Below are 19,941 nucleotides of genomic sequence, written 5' to 3'. Positions count from 1 at the left end.
TGGCTTTTAAGAGATATTAACTGCCAACTGTAGGCAGTAAATACATATATACAGTAATAAAATATAATAATAACTAGCAGTGATTGTGAGTTGGTGGTTTATATATCTCTATTCTATACTTACATCTCTTTGAGCTTTTTTGCAAATAAGCATACAGAATTTCAAAGAGATTATGTATCTTGGCCAATGTGATACCACTAATAAGTGATAAAGCTTGGACTGGAATCCAAACTGACTGACTTCAAAACTTAATCTCTTAATCTCAACCCTAATGTGATTTTTGTTTTGTTTTGTTTGTTTTAGTTTTTGTGTTTTTGTTTTGTTTCATTTTTAAATTACTGGGAATAACTCAAGTGTAGGTTCCTGGATCTTTTATATATTTTTCTCTTCTTATATTAAAGTGGTAGAAAGCACAAGATGATCTTGAGACAAAGAATTTGGAGAGTTTTTAGAGAAATACAGCCTTTTGCCTGTGGATAATGTCTTAACTTTATTAGAATATTTATCAACTACTAGAATGGTGTCTCCATATCTTATCTTATATCTTATATCATACTATATGCGGGCATATTAAAACAACCACCCAACCAACCAACCAACCAACAGACAGGAAACATTCGTCTGTTACAATGGGAATCCTGGGATGAACAATATTGCATTCTGTTCATAGAATGAATGCCATTCTTAAACATATTCATCATACAAGACCATATGACTGAATACATTACAAAAGCAACCATTATTACTACTACCAGTACTAATAAACTTTCATTAATTGAGTGCCTACTATAAAAAGACACTTTATGGGTATTTTCTCAAAACCTCAAGACTTTATGGTAGATATCACACATTTCATCTATAAGGAAACTGAGATTTGAAGAGATAATGTAATTATCAAAGATAATACAGCTAATAAGTGCAGTCTTTTTTTCTACAACGGTACACAGCATTATTGCAGAGCATTTCAGCAAAGCCGAAGCTATGGAGCACTTTCTGTTTCTCTTAGTGTTTGCATTGTTAATTCTACTATGTATACACATACCTAATATTACCTAGGAAATATTCTGTCCATAAATATTCAATCGTAATTTAGTCTAGCCTGTAGATCTAATATCCAGTTTACAGAAAACATTGGTGAGGGGCGCCTGGGTGGCTCAGTCGTTAAGCGTCTGCCTTCAGCTCAGGTCATGATCTCAAGTTCCTGAGACTGAGCCCCACATCGGGCTCCCTGCTCAGAGAAGAGCCTGCTTTTCCCTCTCCCTCTGCTGTTCTCCTTGCTTGTGCTCTCTCTGTGTCTGTCTCTCTCTCTCTGTCAAATAAATAAATAAATAATCTTTAAAAAAAAAAGGAAAACATTAGTGATTCAGGACCAAGATAAAATAATGAGGAAATAAAACAAATTCAGAATACAAGATATTCTATAATTGGCATAATCATTTCAAAAGATAAAGATCATGAAAAAAATGTGATGGGGTACTGTTCAATACAAATGAATTAAGAGACAAAATAACAAAGAAAAAGTATGATCTATGATTACCTAGTATTTAAAAAGAAAAAAGATATTTAAAAAACTATAAAATACATTTAGAGAAAACTGGAGAAATATAAAATGAGCCAACAAAATCAAACAAAGAGGATGGTAAATGAAGGAAATGATTATTTTTGCTGGAGGAATCAGGGAAGATGTCATGGGATGAGAGGAATTTATTCAATGTATTCCAAGACGTTGTTCTGTGATTTTTCAGCCTATATTGATTTCCTCATTGTCTAAACTCTAACCTTAACAATAGCATTTTTGAATAAATACTGCTAGGTCATATTCTCTCATTGTTTCTTATATGTAAACCTCTTCTCTCCAGGATTTCATCTTCTATTCTTCTAGTGGGCTCTGCAGTGCTCAGGACAAGACTACATAGTTGACACTCAAGTAGATTGAGGCAACAGATATTTTTGTAGATACAGGATCTACAAGTCCTCCTCCTAGCATTGAATATGTTAACACAAAGCAATATGTACTGCAATAGAACTCCAGTGTAAATTAAAGGATTAAAGGATTCTTTCAAGTTAGTGGTAGTTTCATGCTCTTTTTGCAAAATTCAATCAAACTAGATGCTAATAAAAATAAGTTTGCCATTAGCCAGCAGGAGGAAGAAAGATCCTTCAGAGGTTACAGAATACAGCTTCAACACATCTTGGTGAGGTGGGAGTCTTTATGCATTATTCTCCTTATTTTACCAGGCAGGAAGTAGACACAGAGAGAGGCTAAGTGACTTGCCCAAGGACAAAGAGTGAGTCAGTTGCAGAGCTGGGAATTGAGCCCACTTCTCCCGGTTCCCAGTGTACAGCTTTTCTCAGCAAGCCATAATGCCTTTCAGATGGATCATTTCCTAAAATGTATTAAGTTGTTAAAAATTCAATATGGGTGTTGCATTGCTTTCCAACTAGTTCTGTTTCTCACTACCTTCCTAGAGCTATTATCAGAAGCTAAACTGGTGGTTGGATCAATAATCTCACATCTATATTTTTTTAGACAATATATCATTAAAACTGGATGTATCCAAGCACCTAAGATGAATCAGACTCTTTGGAGAGTGAGGTTGTGTTTGGCTCTTTTAGCAGATGGGGGAGGATCTTACAGTGAGGGGAAAAAAAAAAAAAAAAACTGCAGCTCAAAGTTAGGAGAAACTGAAAATGATTAGGAAGAACGAGGCCTCATCAACCACCAGAAAGGCTTAAAAACAAACAAACTCCAGCAATATGATGTTCATGGTGGCACTATAAAGGAAGAAAATTAAAAACTGCATACATTGAAAATGTGGAGATCCTAGGCCTTTTGAAAAGATTCTAGACACTTGTTTTTATACAAAGCTATTTTTCATTAGCTGGAATTTTATCCATTGGTTCATTGGTTCATCTTACCCATGAGTCATGGGCAAGAGCTATCTTTTTTAATCACAAGAGACTCATACTATGCTCCTATCATGCTAACTAAACCGGAAATGGTAAGTAAGCCAGATACTAACACTCCTATATGTCTTCTGACTTGATCACTGGAAACATCACCAACTCTTCAATGTGTCCTTTACTAAAGAACCTAGACTCAACTATAGAATCTCTCTCAATACAGCAATCTGAATAACTACCAATCAGTCAAGATTTGTCCAAAAGATCAAACCCATTCACTATCTCTGGGGTATGCTTTTCTATTCACTGTCCATCCAAAAGACAAGATACAAAATCACTATAGGCCCATGGCCTCACCTGCCAGGTCTGACCAAATCCTTTGTTATCATCCCTTATATGACCTTGGAATTATAAGTCATAAGATTTATAAATTATCTGAATTAGACCATCAACTCCTGAGGGCAGAGATGCTTTTAAAAAAAAAGTACCTAACACAGGTCTTCTGAGAAAAGATCAATATATATTAATTGATTTTATAAAATGTATGCGCTTTTTAAGAAACTTTGGAGACAGCGATATTTTGAATGCCTTAAAAAGCATCATCACCCATAATCACACTAATTAGGAATTTTAGTCAACAATCAATCACTACAGGGATTACTGTATTAAAACTAAAGAACTGAGGAACTGAGGGGTGCCTGGGTGGCTCAGTTAATCAAGCAGCTGCCTGCAGCTTGGATCATGATCCTGGGGTCCTGGGATCAAGCCCTGCATCGGGCTCCCTGCTCAGTGGGGAGTCTGCTTCTCCCTCTCCCTCTGCCCCTCATCCCTGCTCATGCTCTCTCTCACATGCACTCTCTCTCTGAAATAAATAAAATCTTTAAAATAAAAAAATAATAAATTAAATTAAATTAAAGAACTCAGCAAAATGATTTCTTTTGGAACATCAAAACACATCAGTAGAGGAATTATTCTTGCAATTGTTTAGCACCCTTAAGATAATCTTATGACACTGAAGAGATCACATCCACCTAAAAGGGTCTGAAGTTCCAATATCCCATAATATTGGAGCAGCAGTTGATTCCAGGGCAAAAACAGGGAAAATCAAGATGAGCTTGAATCATCTGGCTGGGTTAGAAAGAAAAAAAAAAATGCTCAAAAAAGGATGGGGCTATCTCAAAAGGGCCACAGTAGCCAATCTGAAAGACTTCCCAATGGCCAAAAGTAGAACAATTTAAGCAAGAACACAAACAATGATAGTATTAAACTATAACACAAATAATAAAATAAATACCTGTGAGTCTATATTGATGGAAGGAAAGAAGGAAGGGAGGGAGGGAAAGAGAGAGAGAGAGAGAAAGAAAGAAAGAAAGAGAGAAAGAAAGAAAGAAAGAAAGAAAGAGAGAAAGAGAAAGAAAGAACAACTTTTTCTCACAGAAGAATTCCAATTAATAAAGTAGAAAGAATTAGAAGGGCATCATCTCATCTAAGTGATCAAGGTTAACATCACCAATAATAAGGCATATTGACATGCATCTCCTGATACCATACAATGAAGAGGGCAGATTTCTTATGTGACATTCTAGTCAAAAATACATAACCATAAGAAAATCTCAGGTAAACCAAACTGTGGGACAGTCTACAAAATAACTGGCCAGGATTTTTCGATGGAGCCCAAGTCATGAAAGTAAACCAAAGACAGAGATTGCCACAAATTGGAGGTCTAAGGAGATATGGCAACTTGATACAGTGTTGAATCCTGGATTGGATGTTGGGATAGAAGCAGTTCATTAGTAAAAAAAACTAGTGAAATATAAAATCTATAGTTGAGTTACTAATATTTATTGTACCAATGTTAATTTTTTGTTTTAGTAATTGTATTATAGTTCTACAATATGTTAACATTAGGAGCAGCTAAGTGAAGAGAATATGGCAACTCGCTGTATTTGTTGTATACATTTTTTCCAAGTCTAAACTTTTTTCAAAATAAAAAGTTTTCTTTTTTAAAAAAAGCTGATTCAAATAGTCAGTTTGGATATACTAATTCTTATGTCAACACAGGTATGAAATCTAAAGACAATGCGTGGAAACAGAGTACACACTTGGCTCTTATTAAGTCACGGCTTTCCCAAAGAAAGGGAAGATGAAACACAAACCTAAATGGGATTCCATTTGTGTCTCAGCATAAGAATATGTCTACCCATTAGGATCATACCTCGGCCGTCTTTTCTTCACTATATTTTTCTTCTCCCTTATACTCTTTTCATTTTTTCATTCCACATTTTTTTGGGGGGGGGAGAGACAGAGAGAGTGCAAGGTGAGGGGGAAAGGGAGAGAGAGAATCTTAAGCAGGTTCCATGCTCAGCATGGAGCCCCACACTTGGGGCTCACTCACCACCCTGAGATCATGACCCCACCCTAAATCGAGAGTCAGACACTTAACCGCCTGACTGAGCCACCCGGGCGCCCCTCATTCCACATTTCAATAATGATGTGTGTGGCACAGCAACACTGTTTTCACCAAATGGCTGTTACTTACCATCTAGAATATTTTTCATGAGGTCCCTGGAGTGCTGAGGCTAACTGAAACCATCCACATAGCATGTCCTCACCATTTTTAAGAGAGCTTTGTTTCTTTGATCACTTTCAGTGTCATGTTTCTGCTTCAAGTCACAGTTGGGTCTAACAGCATTCATTTTCTGCAGGGTCTTTAAGAATTTTCTCTGTATCCACATTCTCTTCCCCCGATCCTGCCTTTATGTCTCAAAGGAGAGAGGAAGTTTTGAAGGCACAGATGCAGGACACTGTTGAAATTCATCTTTGATATCATTCCTCCCAAAGCCATGACCTGTAACAATTATGCACTCCAAATTTCAAGGCATTATGCTCAGCTCTCTAGGGCCACTTTTGGTTTGCAATGCACCTAGTAAAATGTCTTTCTGCTGCGACCCAGTCCAACCCTATGCTGATGCCTGCAACTGGAGGACTCCACATGGGTGACAGGCTGTCAGCTTGGGTGTTCAATCCATCAACTTGTGTTTTTGACCCCTACAATATGATTTTCTTTGTGTTGTGTGTGTGTGTGTTGCTTTTTATCTTGACGGGCAATATTTAAAACTTAAGGCATTATGCATAATAATCCAGATTCTGGGCCACTCTTAAACTATTTAAAGGTCTGGCAACGCTTGGCTCACATTCACCCAAGGCCACAATCTGCTCCAGTCACATATCAGCTGCTCCTTTGGACAATGTGGGTGTTCTCTAATTTACACGTCACCCCGTGGGGCACCTTCTGACTAGCCTGGGTACTGTATGAATTTGTGTTTGTAACACTTGCCCTGTATCTTGCCCTTCAATTCATAAAGTTGAGTCAGATATGTCTGAGTGCCATTACCTAACATGATGAGCAAAGAGATCTAGGCAGCCTTTTCTCTGAGTGGAGATTTCAGAAAGCCATAGGCAATCTATTTCTCTCCAGGTAACTATAGAAGAAATGTGGCCTATCATTTGCTCTCACTGGCAGAAGGGAGGGAAGAGCGCAGGATTGCTGCTTCAGGTTCCTTTATAGGATTTCCTGCTTTTTAAGAAAATATTACTATTGTATACTGAGTTCCACACTCACAGGGTGACTCAAGCGAGAGTCTGGGACTTGGCGATAGAGCCAATCCTGCTGCATTTCACACGAAAGAGAGTTTTACTAATCCTCTTTGGCATTCATCTCTAAATCTTGGTGAACTCAAGCAGCTTCAATCTCTGAAAGTTTATTTTTGACTTAAGTGATTTGCTTGCTATTGCTAGATTTTTCAGGTGTTTCGCCAGCTTAACTGCTATCTGAATAAGCTTTGTTTATCTTCCTTGGCTCTTTATAGCAGGTTTAAGTCTGTTCCAAGGGATCACAACATTTCCTGCCCAATGCCTTTTATTCTGAGCGTGCAGTCAGTAATTATTTTTTGCTTTACCTAAAATAGAAATAACTCCCTTATACTCATTTTGAACTTTTTCCCATAGTGCTTTCCTTATGAAAGGAAAAAAAAAGCCCTTCAGCAGACCTCTGTGTGATGTGAGCAGAGTTCTAGTCAGGGAGCATAAATCATGCCTCCTACTCACAAATATACAAGTAACCCTTCCCCTTCCTGCTGTTTTCAATTACTCAGATTAATTTATTTCCAAACTTTTTGGCACCCCCCCCCGCTAAAGTACACAGCAAACAAATTTACAGCGAGTCCCAAATTAAATATTAATGCAAAATCTTTCAGCCTCAAATTTCATTTGGTTCAGTCACTCAAATATTTAATAAGATTTTGGTGTTTATTTCATATTTAACTTATTTCTAGGCAAAATGTTGATTTTACTACTGAAATTTTGGAGCCAAATTATTAAAGGGGATTTTGACAATAGGAATGAAAATGGGCTGAACTTAAAGTTATACACAAATTTGATTTCTGCACATGCATCTAGCAAATGTCTGCTAAACCTGCATGTAAGCTCTTTACACAACAAATAAATTGGTTAAGATCCTTTGTTTCAATGTCTTGTTGTTGTTGTTGTTTCAATACCTTATTTATAAAATTTAAAATGCCTGAGCTTTGGCTCTCTTTATTTTAACCTAATGTCTGTAGTACATGTCTTCCCTTCTTTAATCAAAAGATGTATCGTGTTTGAAAAACTAGAAAGCAAGTTGTCTTTTTAAACATTCTATGTAATGATCATGTAGCTCTTCCAAGGTAATTTCTCTGAATGAAGTGAAGTATTTCCTCCACAATGCTGCTGCTAGCAACATAAGGTAAATAGTGTCAAAAAGGTTGATTACTCCCAGTTGCTTTCTTGGCACTAGATGACCTGTATAACTGAAAAAGAAACTGAGTGGGAATATTTGGGGGGCTGAATTTGCACTTTGGAATGCAGATTTGAATATGAAGTTTTAAAAACAATTTCTGACTTTTTCTCAAGGTAGATAACAGGAAAGAGAGCAAAAGGAAAGGAACAATAAAAAAAAAAATCAATGGAATCAAATCCTGAAACAATTTTTAAATAACTTAGGGTGTAGAGTAACTCACTCAGCTTCATACTAACAGTATTTCCTTCAAACACTGTATTCCTTTCTTCATTCTCACAGACCTTCTGGGCTCTGATATTTTTTCCTTTACCATCAGCTTTATAATACCTTTCTCTCTCCTTTCTCTCAACTCTTTTTCCTTTGTAGCTCCAACAAGAACTCAATAGACCCAAATGAGTTTGTTTTGTCACCATAAGCAATCTTTTCCTGAAAATCCAAACTTGCACAATTGTTAAACTAGTGTTTCATTGCTTGTCCTGGTTCTCCTTGTTTAGTTGTTTCTTTCCCTAGTCTATAAATCACACTGAATGGTACATAGTAGTTACTGTAACAGTTATTCAGTGAATGTCTGGGTACAGAATAATCCAAGGGCCCTGACTGACAAAGAGGAATACCCACTAGGTCATAAATGCTTACCCAGTAGATTTTCCACCATTTACTGTCACTACCCCCTTTCTTTCTACAGTTTTCTTGGAAGTTCCAGGCAGGGTAATGAATATAGCCAATAGCAGCATTCTTAACAATTTCTTCCCTTTAATCAAATATTCATTAGTGGGAACTCAACTATCAGCACAAATTCTTCTCAGTCATGTCAAGAATTTGGGGACAATGAAAATGAGTTCTTCCTTGAAAACTCTGAGGATTTCAAGGGGAAAAAAATGCACAAATGAATCTTCATCACACAGGCCAATGCCTATTCCTTCCGTTGATATATTCATTTAGATTAGCAGAAATAAAAGAAAAAATAATTACTGCCATTTTTACTAATGCTTAGACTATCACTAAGTGCATTATTTTAACTAAAGCCCCAAAGAATACTATGAGTCCAACTCTACTAATTCCATTCTACAGACATGGTATGGGAAAACATGGAATAATAGGGAAGATGGTATTAGAAATTCTGAAATATAAGGGAAAAGGTAATAAGGCAAGCAATATTGCAGGGTTCACATGTGGCCATCACATGCTTTACACTGAGAAACATGTTTCACGCAAATCAATAAAAGGTGCTGGAAAAAGGAATGCATTCATTTTTAAATAGCCCTCACTGTTAACCTTTACTTTCAAAGATAATAGTTTGAGGCTGTATTTAAGGATATAGTCTTATCCTCTCATTATATTGACTGGTGCTGCATTCAGTGTTATAGAAAATCTTCCTAAATTAAAGATATGAGTTGCTTCTCTACCTGGTCCTCATCTACACTGCCATCTCCTCATTTAAGCCACCAACATCTCTCTCTAGGACAATTCTGACAGCGCTTTAACTGGATTACTGTAGCCCTCTTATCCTCCTTCATTCAGCAGCAACAAGCATGAGCTCTTAAAAATTAAGTTGTGTCACGTCATCTCTGATTAAACATCCAATTGCTACCTGTTGTAATAATAACAAAATCCAAATGCCTCACCTTGATCTGCATTGTCCTTTGTGACCTGTTAATGGCTTTACCATAAATATGCCTTTTCCTACTCATCCTCTTTCCCAAACACACACAGTTCACTTCAAACACACAGATTTTCTCTCTCTCTAAAATACCAAATTCTTGACTCCCTCTCAAGGGTTTGCATGGAAAGCTTCTCCTTCCGAACTACACATACTTGTTCCCTCTCATTCTCTTGTATCAGCAAATAGGCCATCCTTCTCAAAAGGCCTTCTATGATTACAACCACCAATTACTTATCTCGATTGCATTACATTACTTTTTATTTCTTCTTAGAACAAAATATTATTTGATTATTTGCTGACTGTTTCCTCCTGCACTAAAATGTAAGCTAAATCAAACCAGTTACATTGTCTAACATGCTCACTTGCCTCACTCCTAACTTCTAGAACAGTACACGGCACATATTTGCTCTACTTTGTTGAATGAGTGGATATGTAAGTGAATGACCACCAACCACATGGATTGGGAATCATATGGATTCAATAGGGAAAAAACTGAAAAAAATTAAAGCATCCTGAACATGTAAGGGATTTCTGGTTTTATAGTGAAATATAGGATATAATGTTTTCACATACATTATTTTCCTTGCTCTCATGAAAGGTGTTAAGGGAGACCACTTTGTCTCTTTTATGGAATTGGTTGGAATGGTTTTCTGGAAAAGTCTGGTGGTGTTTTCACAGGCACCCAGATTAAAATACACATAAGAGAAAACCCTCATGCTCTTTATAACCTTATGTTCTCCCAGCAATGAGAGCAAGCAAGAAGAATGGAAAAGGTGCTAAGATTTTGGTTCTTACACTACGAGGATTAATTTCAAAATAGTTGACAATATCCCTAACAAGTGCAAATAGGAAGAAAACATCCTAGTAGGGGAAAGAACTATATCTAAATATGGACAGATACAAAATGTTTAAATTATAAATTCTACTTATTCTTAATGTTAGCCAATGTTGGATTAAATCAACATATTTTCTCCCAAGGAAGATTTGTATGCACTAACATTATGCGCCATCAACATGGTGCTGGTGAACTGCTAGCCTTTTTGTTAAAATAACAATACAAGGACTCAGCCAAAGAGCCTGAATTCTGAGTTAGTAACTCTATCTATAAATCTCAGTTATTTTTTTAAAAACAATCTGAGAAATACAAATGCCCAGTAGGCACGATCATAATATTTTTACCTGAAGAGGCAAAAATCTCACCCATGAGTTGGCATCGTTATCACTGTACTTTCAAGAGCTTAATTATGAGAAAATGCCTTAAAATTTAATAGAGTTAAGTGGAATATTTTAATAAAGCATACTTGCTATTTTAACATTTTCATACCAATAAAATATACCATTAAAAGCTTTAGAAAATGCACACAAGGTCTTAGATAATCTAAAAACCAAATCTTTTTTAAATTTCTAGAATGCATATTTTAGCAAAAGTCTGAGGTTCCTAATTGCCTCAGTTACTTGGTCTGTGTGGACAGAAGTTTCAATAAATCCTTACTGTCAATGCACTATTTCAGCATCTTTGTCCTTCCTTTCCTTATAGATCCTAATTTCTAAAGAAAACAGACCATTCTAAACCCATTTCTGTTATCAGCCTTATACCTACAGTTTTTCTTTCTCACAAATATCTTAAAATACCCTTGGAACACTCAAAGCAAGCAACCACAACTAAGTTTTACTTCTCCTCTTCTCCCCCACCCCCATTTTTAGCTATCTTTTCTCATTTTAAGAAGAAAGGGCTACGATGACAAATTGTCATTAAAGAAAAACTCAGTGGTAGAAAAATTCTTAAGGAATTATGTATTCATATTTCTCAAGTTAAGCTGTCTTGGAAGTCTTGAAGGATGTCAATGCAATGTGGAAAAGTTAGGAAGGAACGTTCTATTGATTGTAAGAATAAAACAAGAGACGATCTGTGGTACCTTGATCTTACCTAAAGAAGAAACATATTCTTTCGACTAAAATGAGGTCGTGTTTCAACAATACCTGTCTTTGGTCTGAACGCTAAGCCAGCCAGGACAATGAGGTGCATGAATCTCAGGAAGGGATGTCTGACTGTTAATAAGAATGCACTGTGAGATAAAATGTAATGTCGGCATCTTAGCAAGGCAACGCGCTCTATCTTCTTCAAGTATTTTTTCTTCTTTTTTCTCTTACTTAATAAAGTTAGAAGAAATCTCATATAAAAAGGTACTTTCTCAACCCATTTTCTATAAAGGATATAGTTATAATATTATTCATGTATTAATGGAAACTTTCATACGTACATGATTATATCTGAGAAAAATAAGATTAAACAGATGACTGTACAGTAAGAATATATTAATCGAATTACTTTTCATTGTTTATACAGGTAAAAGACACCTTTGACAAGTGCTGCATATTTACAACTATTTTGGAATATTTGAGAAACCCCAAATATATCATTCAACAAATATGAGGGCATAATTATTGAACAATATAAGTAACAAAATCATTACCAACTTAAGCATTAGCCTTTTGCACTGGTGATACTTATAAGAATCTGACCTACTGGGAAATCAACAGCAAATGAATGGGCCCATTTATTTAACCATACCATTGCATTTTTTAACCATAATTGGACATCTAATTGCAGACTGAAATTAAGTTAATGTGATTGCATGAGAAAGTTATTATAGTCACATTTATAAACACACTAAATCCTGTTGTCTATTTTATCACTGCAATGATTTCTACTATATATCCTATGTTGAGAGAAAGTCTTAACTTTGAAATAACATTTAGGAATACATTTTAATTTTTAAAAATATTTTACAAAATGAGAAAAATAAATTCAGTTAATAAAGCCTATAAAGAAAAATAATAAATTTCTAATTACTTTCAATAAAGTAATTATCTGACTATGAATGAATTCAGAGCATATACTTATTTGTATTCTAATAGTATTTTAGATTCTTATGCTAACCATGATAAAAATATATATTACTACCAAAATATATTAAATTTCTCTGTTATGACAGGAATAATGGCAAAGGTACATATTACTTACTCTACAAAGTATAGAAGGTAACTGTCATGCATAAGTCTTTTAGGGAAATACATTGTTATTATTTTTTTCCACAAAATTCAACTTTAGGCTTTTAAAGCAAGATCAGTTCTATTGTTTTACCACATCTGACTGGCTACTATCTAAAACTTTGATTCCCATTTAGTTACTAGTCAGTTTCATCAATTAGTTTAGTCAGGAAGCTCAGTCAAAATAATTGGGTTTGTATAGAGATAGCCTAAATCAATAGGATGGAGAGAGAGACAGAAACTATATTTTGGTATCACTGAATTCAGAACAGAGCAATAAATAATACATATTTTCTAACTTGGCCTTGTAGTTATGCCAGGGGGGAAATGGGAGACCACCAAATCATTTATGAGGAGAAAATATAGATCTAAAATTGTGAAGGCAGCTTATAGCAGAAAAACTTCTAATAGAAAAATATATATATAAATTTTGGAGGTCAAAGCTTACTTGTTCTGATGTGTTGCAAAATTTTCTGAAGCTTTCATTCCCCTTTCTATAACATAGAGGGTTCAGATGTACTTGGAGAGGTTGACATTTTATTAAAATGAGAGAGCACAAAATAGTGAGAACAGTGATTAAATATTATGGCAAGCACAATACTTTTCAAAAGCACGTGAGGGGCGCCTGGGTGGCTCAGTTCGTTAGGCAATTGCCTTCCGCTCGGGTCATGGTCCCGGAGTTCTGGGATCGAGTCCCACATCAGGCTCCCGGCTCAGCGGGGAGCTTGCTTCTCCCTCTGACCCTCTCCCCTCTCATGCTGTTTCTCTCTCTCTCTCAAATAAATAAATAAATAAAATCTTTAAAAAAAAAAAGCACGTGAGGTAGATACACTCATTGCCACACGTGGATTAGTCCAAAAGTAATTTTTTAAAACTCTAATTTTTAGAGATATGTTCATAGTTTAATATTTAAATAATAGAACATTTTTCCCCCCAAGGAACTAACAAGCTCTAAAGATCTCCGTCCTAACTAAAACAACTGGAAAATGTCCCCCAAGGCCTGTAGACCCTTAGATTTGTGATTGGTATGTGGCAATTCATCCCTATGCATCTAGTTAATGGGTTTTTATATAGGTTATATTTGGAGAATAACAATCCACATGGAAATTAAAAAAAAAAAGGATTCAAAGGTATCCCAGTACTTTTCTGTTTGATTAGTTTTGTCCTCCATTCCCCACCAAAAAAAAACAAACAAGAACACCTTGTTATTTGCACTCTCTGTGCATCAGGTGGTTTTTGTCATTATTCTTAGATTAAATATGGGGACTCTGATTTCTTCTTCTAGGTAGTTTTTGAACTGCCTAGAGTAAACATGACTATTTCCTGATAGAAGTTTGGTCCAGTATGTATTCTGGTTAACTCATTATAAGAGTACTCAACCTTTCACTTTAGTTTTGTTTAGCATTCCAGCTGCTAAAAGCATTGTTTCAAATTATAAGCATGGAGGGCATCGTAATTACAGGTATTTCAAAAGCAAATTCATTTTAACATTTATATCCTCCACTGTCATATTTTGTTACAACAAAATATTTGTTACATTGGAAATTCATCATTAGAATATTGCATGTTGGGTCTTGGGAGTTGAAAAATAATTGTTAAAGTTTTTCAATTTCATATTTTTGTTTTTCAAGGAGGCAATATCACAAAGACAGACATATATTTTCTGGAATTTGGAAAAATGAAAGTTTCATATAAAAATTCTCTCTCTAATTTTTAAGCTAGAGTAGTGTTTTTAAAGGATGTTTGTGCCAAGGCAGCCATTTTAAATAAGATATGTATATATAATCTTAAAGAAGATTTTAAATATATATTATTTAATATGATCTATATTATGTATATAGTAAGTGGGTTGCACTCACTGCTAAATTAGTTTAATAACATCATGTTGGTACAATCATGTTTAACTTTTAGCATTAATTCTACTTTCTTTGAATGCACCTATCTAAAATGAAGACAAGTATTTCCTCTGTACAAGAATTGTTTTGACAGACAGCTACAGAAGATAGAGAAATCTTTCAATACATCTGGTTGGTACTTTTTACTATACAAAATCCCTATTACTAGGAAGGAATTGAAGAAAGGGGAGTGCACACTTCATGTAAGATGTAAAAATTAATAGTAGAATCATGAAAACAAATTGATCATAGTAATATATAGAATGGAAGGAAGATACAGAGACCCCTCGACCATTGCGATTATTGTAGAAGACCAAATCATATTCAATCCAGGTAACTTTAAATGGAGCCTATCTTTATGGTATACGCAAGGCTCTGAAAAGAAAATGACAAGGCAAATAGTAAGAAATCAATGTCCTGGATCCAATACACTTGCAAACTAAAAATTTCTGCACGTCTCCACCATAAATGACAAGTAGTATTTAGAAAGTGTCATATCATACTTAAGAATATATTCACCATGGGCGCCTGGGTGGCTCAGTTGGTTAAGCGACTGCCTTCGGCTCAGGTCATGATCCTGGAGTCCCGGGATCGAGTCCCGCATCGGGCTCCCTGCTCGGCAGGGAGTCTGCCTCTCTCTCTGACCCTCCTCCCTCTCATGCTCTCTGTCTCTCATTCTCCCTCTCGCAAATAAATAAAATCTTAAAAAAAAAAAAAAAAAAAAAGAATATATTCACCATATCACTCATCCCCCACTCTAAGAAGATAGACTTCCTTCACTTCCAGTTAAAAAAAAAAAAAATCACTTCCATCTTAATAATTCTCGCATTCTTAACATTTGAGTTTTCTGCAAATTTGCATGTATCTCCCCATTCTTAGAGGTTTGATTATATCTAACCTCACATTGATGGAAGTTTCTTTAAATTATTTTTTATACTGCAAACATTTTCATACGATATTTATTATGAAATGAGAAGAAAATAATTATTTTAAAAATTATTATTTTGTCTAAAGATACTTTAATCTCTTCTTTAGGAAATACTAATTTGGATTTAGTCTTTTCCTAAATTTATCATTTGGCTTTTTCCCCATTTTTCTTTCCCTCACTTACTCTGTTCACTGCAATTCACATTCTTTCTCTTGTTTTAACATATTGAAATTGTTCTTTGTTTTCCCATTGTCTCCTTCCATTCCTACCAGTTTCAATTTAAGCTTGAGAAAAGAGAGAAAGAAGAAGAAATCTCAAAGATTACAGAGACTTCTTCAAAACAAAACTTGTATATTTGTGGAATACAAAGAAATATGGATCGCAGTTCATTCTTCTTTAAGGGAAGGAAGATTAAAATTTTGACATACACATGATTGCCATTTTTAGATGGCTCTATAGACATATACATTTAAATGATTATAACAGCATGAACTTTAATTGTTTGAAAATATGTTTCCCCATCTTATCAGACTCAGGAATTTAAAAAAGACTAGTTTTAGATTTCTCAATCCCCTTTATTTTCAGAAAATTTGACAATTTAAAATACACTTCCTTTTAAGTCTTAATCCCTATCAAGCAATACTATGATACGACATTGTTATATGACATATCGGTTGATCCTAAGTGAATATGATCTATCCTTCACATTTTGCTGTTAAGAGTTACAAAGATGTTTCCTTCTTTAGATGTGATGAAATCTAATAAGAACTGACATGTACATTAGCTTAACTCTGTATCAAAATCAATATAAACCAAGAAAATAAACAATGTGGAATTAGAAGGACAAGTGGATGTGTGTAGATCAAACACAAGCAAATACCTTAAAGTACTCTTGTTTTTTAAAAAAAAAAATGTTTGAGTTTATACTCATAAACTTACAAAACAAGGAGCAACACAAGTAGAAGGTAATACAACCATTTCTATCTAGTTCACACAGTTTAAGAAGTCACCCATTACCCAATATATATTTGGAGAACCTGAAAGTGATTTTTCATTTTCTGGCATGAAGCTGTCTCCTGCACTACAAAACACACCTGTGTAATTCACATGCCTGTTTTATTCTTCAAGGGCAACTGACATAAGCCTGTGCAGAAAGCTACATCTCATTAACCTCTTTCTTGAGTTTATATTCCCATATTGTCTGTTTCAGCACTTCACTGAGGAAAGTTTGTCATAATGCAGCAGCACTTTCTTTTTTAACTTTAAAGAAGATTTTCTCTTTTTTCCCCCTTTTTCCAAGTGGGACCCACCCTTTTTACTTCTGACAGATAGCTGTGACAATTTTAGCTCCTTTCTAACAGTTAGGAAAGTTGTGTTAAATATATATGATAGTGGCCAAGTGTTGGTCTACAACTATTTTTACTTGTGCTGTCTTATAATAGTACTTTTTATGCTGACATGGTGATATATGACACTATTTCAGTTCTAGGAAAAAGTAACAATCCTTTTCCATATGCCCTGTTTATATCTTAGCTGTCCCTGTCCTCATGGAACAATTAAATTTGCACCAAATTTTTATCTTTTAAGATACTTAGTTTTCTATCTCAGGAGAAAATCGGGGTCTTCATGTTTAACTTTTTATGATCTATACAATTCTCTTCAGGTATCCATTCTAGTCATTGCGGTAACAACTCCCTCCCTCATAAACACATCCAAAATCACTGAGGACTTAGCTCTAGATGAGGTCAAATTTGCAGAGATTGGGGACTCAATCAGAAAAAGCCCAAGAGCAGGAGTCTGCAATGCCATTATATTCTGCTAGCTCACAGGGCTGAAAAGCTTCATTCTGTTCATCTGCTCTGGTCCAACTTCAAAGATTCTTCCTAAGGAAGGTTGAGAGCTGATTGTTCCAGATCAAAGACATCATCATTTCAAGTTAGAGCTATGTGCTCCCATTTTATCAGTATAGTTTTCAACTATTCCACACCAACTTCAAGGCAAGTTAAGACAAGTTTAGAAGCTATGTGGTTAGGTGGCAATGATACGTTTAAAAGATTATCACTCAGTTAATGTCAAATTTTCTAAAGGAACTAATATTAGTCTCACCACTGGTAAAGGAAATGTGTGAGCACATTATAAAGACCATAATCTGGTTGCCAACAGCAGGTTGGATAGAAACACTACAATTCATTCTCCTGTTCTTTCCTATAATGAAGCAATAATTTTTAGTCAATTCATAATTCGCTTCATATGAACACAGTCACTAAATCTCCCAGTGCAACATTTTCCCTATTTACTTGACATCGGGATTCAGGATCCTTTCTATCTTTGTTATTTCTTTTTTTTTTCTAATTAAATATCATTGACAACAGCAACAAACCAAAATATCATATATATATATATATATATATATATATATATATATATATGAAACCTAGATCTATGATACTCCTGATTTTACTCTAGGGAGTTAACCATTCCAATGCCAAGGGCCCAAATATTCATCTACCTTCCCCCCCACCCCTGCCTTTTTTTCATCCGTGCAACTGTTGTCAAAGATTGTCAAACTTGCACAGGGATTCCTGGGTTTCCAGATCAAAAGTTTACACAATCTAGGTTTATTATCATTCCCACCTCCTCTCTACTCTGCTCCCCATACACATTCCCATTTAAACTTCTACCATTCATCAGCTATTTGGAAACAAACAAACAACGGCAAAACGCCAGTGGTGGGTAAACATCGTCTGGTACCATGAGCTGTGCCACAGACCTTCAGAATCAAAGAAAGTCAAGTTCAAGCAGGTGCCTGAGCCCAGAAGCGCCTTGAAAGCCTAAGCCTCTTGGCTGATGACAGGAATCTTGCTTGAGTCTGCCTCAGGAAGGGACTATAGAATCGAAAGGGGCCTGAGTCGGCGCTTTCCCCCCTCCACACACCCTGGGTGCAGCAAGTAGGGAAGTTAACCAAGAGCTAAGTTAAGGGAGCACACACAACGCGGAGAAGCCTGAGCCTGCAAAAGCTCAAAGCTATGAAGAGTAAGCGCCGAGGGAAGTCTTGGAAAAGCGAATTCTGATCCCAACATCTGCAGCGCTTGGGTTGCGCGGGCAGAAGCGCGCAGTCAAGTCCAAACGGTCCCAGTGGGGGACAAAATCAGGACCGGTAAATGGCCAAAGAAAAAAGCTGGGGGTGGGAGGAAGCCGAGGACTCTGGCACCTGGTTCAGAAATCGCCCACCGCACCTCTCACCCCCGCGAGGCCAGAGCACTGTGGCCAACCAGTCCCGGGGAGCGGGGCCACAAGGACTTAAGTTTCACACTCACTTATCTACAGGCATCGCCCAGCAGGAAAGCCGAGGAAGAAAGGGGAAGCCAGGATGGAGTTATTTCCTTACCTCTGTCGGCTCCCACGGTCAGCACCTTGGCGATAGGCAATAATCCCGAGAGAGTGAGTAAGGCGAGGAGAAACTCGGACATTGTGGTCGTTCGGTAAAGAAGCCTGCGCTGGAGACTGCTCCGCGGCGCCCTCGGCCCGGCGGCGGCGGCGGCGGCTCGGAGCCCCGAATCGAGCAGCGTCATTTACAAATGTCACTGGAAATTCTTCAGCTCAATGAGCCCAGCCAGTCTGCCTTCTCCTGCCTGGAGCAGGATGTGGAAGGTGTACGGATGCGTGCGTGTGGGAGAGAGAGAGTGTGTGAGCGCCAGCGAGCCGCTCGTGTGTCTTGACTTTTCAATGCAGAGTACGTCTGATCTTACATCACGCAAAGAGGGGCAGTGAGAGATGCCAGCGGATGGGAATTCACTGATTAATCACCGAATCCACCACACACCCCTTCGTCGTCCACATAAATCACATCTATTACTTAGTAAGAGGCATTTAACACAACAGGAAAATACCACCGCGAACTGAGAGCACCACAAATCACAATTATTTCCGTCTCCTTGAAGGGAAAGTAACTCGAAAGCTGGTTCTGTAGGGATTTGGGTCTTTAGAGAAGGAGGAGACTTCTGCATTGGGCTGAGCCAGCCAGGCGCCTAGGAAGCTCCGCATTTAAGAGCCAGCTCGGAATTATCAGCTACAGCGCTGGGATGCTTCTCTCGGCAAAGCAGCTTTGATACCTTCCCTCCCTGGAAGCTTCCTTCCCGGCAAGGAAGGACAAGCTAAGTAACTGAGCTTCTATTAGGGAAATGGTTTCCTCTGCTCAACACACAAATGCGAAGCTTTCTGAATTGCTCTTTTAACTTTTATGTTGAGTAGCACCTGGGGACAAAGATGCAAAATATAGTGACTCAGCAGAAACAAAACCCAAAACAATCCCCAAAGTCATTACCCCTTGCATAAGAAGGGAAAGTGAATGCAAAGATGTCCCTAGGCAGGGAATCATAGAGCAAGGGATTGGTAGTGTGTTTTGCAGCGGATTTCTCTCTTTAAAAGGGTTCCTCGAACCATTTTAAACATGTGTTGAGGATTTTTTTTTTACTGTTTTTGCCTTGTTTTGTTTTTATTTTTCCACATAGTACAGTTATAGTTTAAAAACTTTCCCAAACCATCTGAGGCATGAACATGAATCAGTGGAATTAAAAAAAAAAAAAAAAAAAGTTGTTTGTATGACCACTTGAGTTTTTAAATATGATCAGTCAAAAACCTAAAATTTTAGTTAGCCATTCAG

General features: G+C 36.5%; 1 protein-coding gene across 1 annotated transcript in view; it reads right to left on the bottom strand.

Annotated features, from left to right (window-relative positions):
* The window catches only part of LRP1B (LDL receptor related protein 1B), a 1,719,891-nt gene extending 1,700,359 nt beyond the window's left edge, over positions 1 to 19,532 (bottom strand). Inside the window, exon 1 of the mRNA XM_081815486.1 lies at positions 18,667 to 19,532. Within this exon, the coding sequence (XP_081671612.1) occupies positions 18,667 to 18,850 (184 nt within the window). The 5' untranslated portion in view covers positions 18,851 to 19,532. The remainder of the gene's footprint in view (positions 1 to 18,666) is intronic.
* Positions 19,533 to 19,941: the final 409 nt, after the last annotated feature.

This window comes from Leptonychotes weddellii, chromosome 3, assembly GCF_054177405.1.
Source record: "Leptonychotes weddellii isolate Sample4059 chromosome 3, ASM5417740v2, whole genome shotgun sequence".
NCBI lineage: Eukaryota > Metazoa > Chordata > Mammalia > Carnivora > Phocidae > Leptonychotes > Leptonychotes weddellii.
Note: the sequence above shows the minus strand (reverse complement) of the source record. Positions and strands in the feature narration are given on the sequence as shown.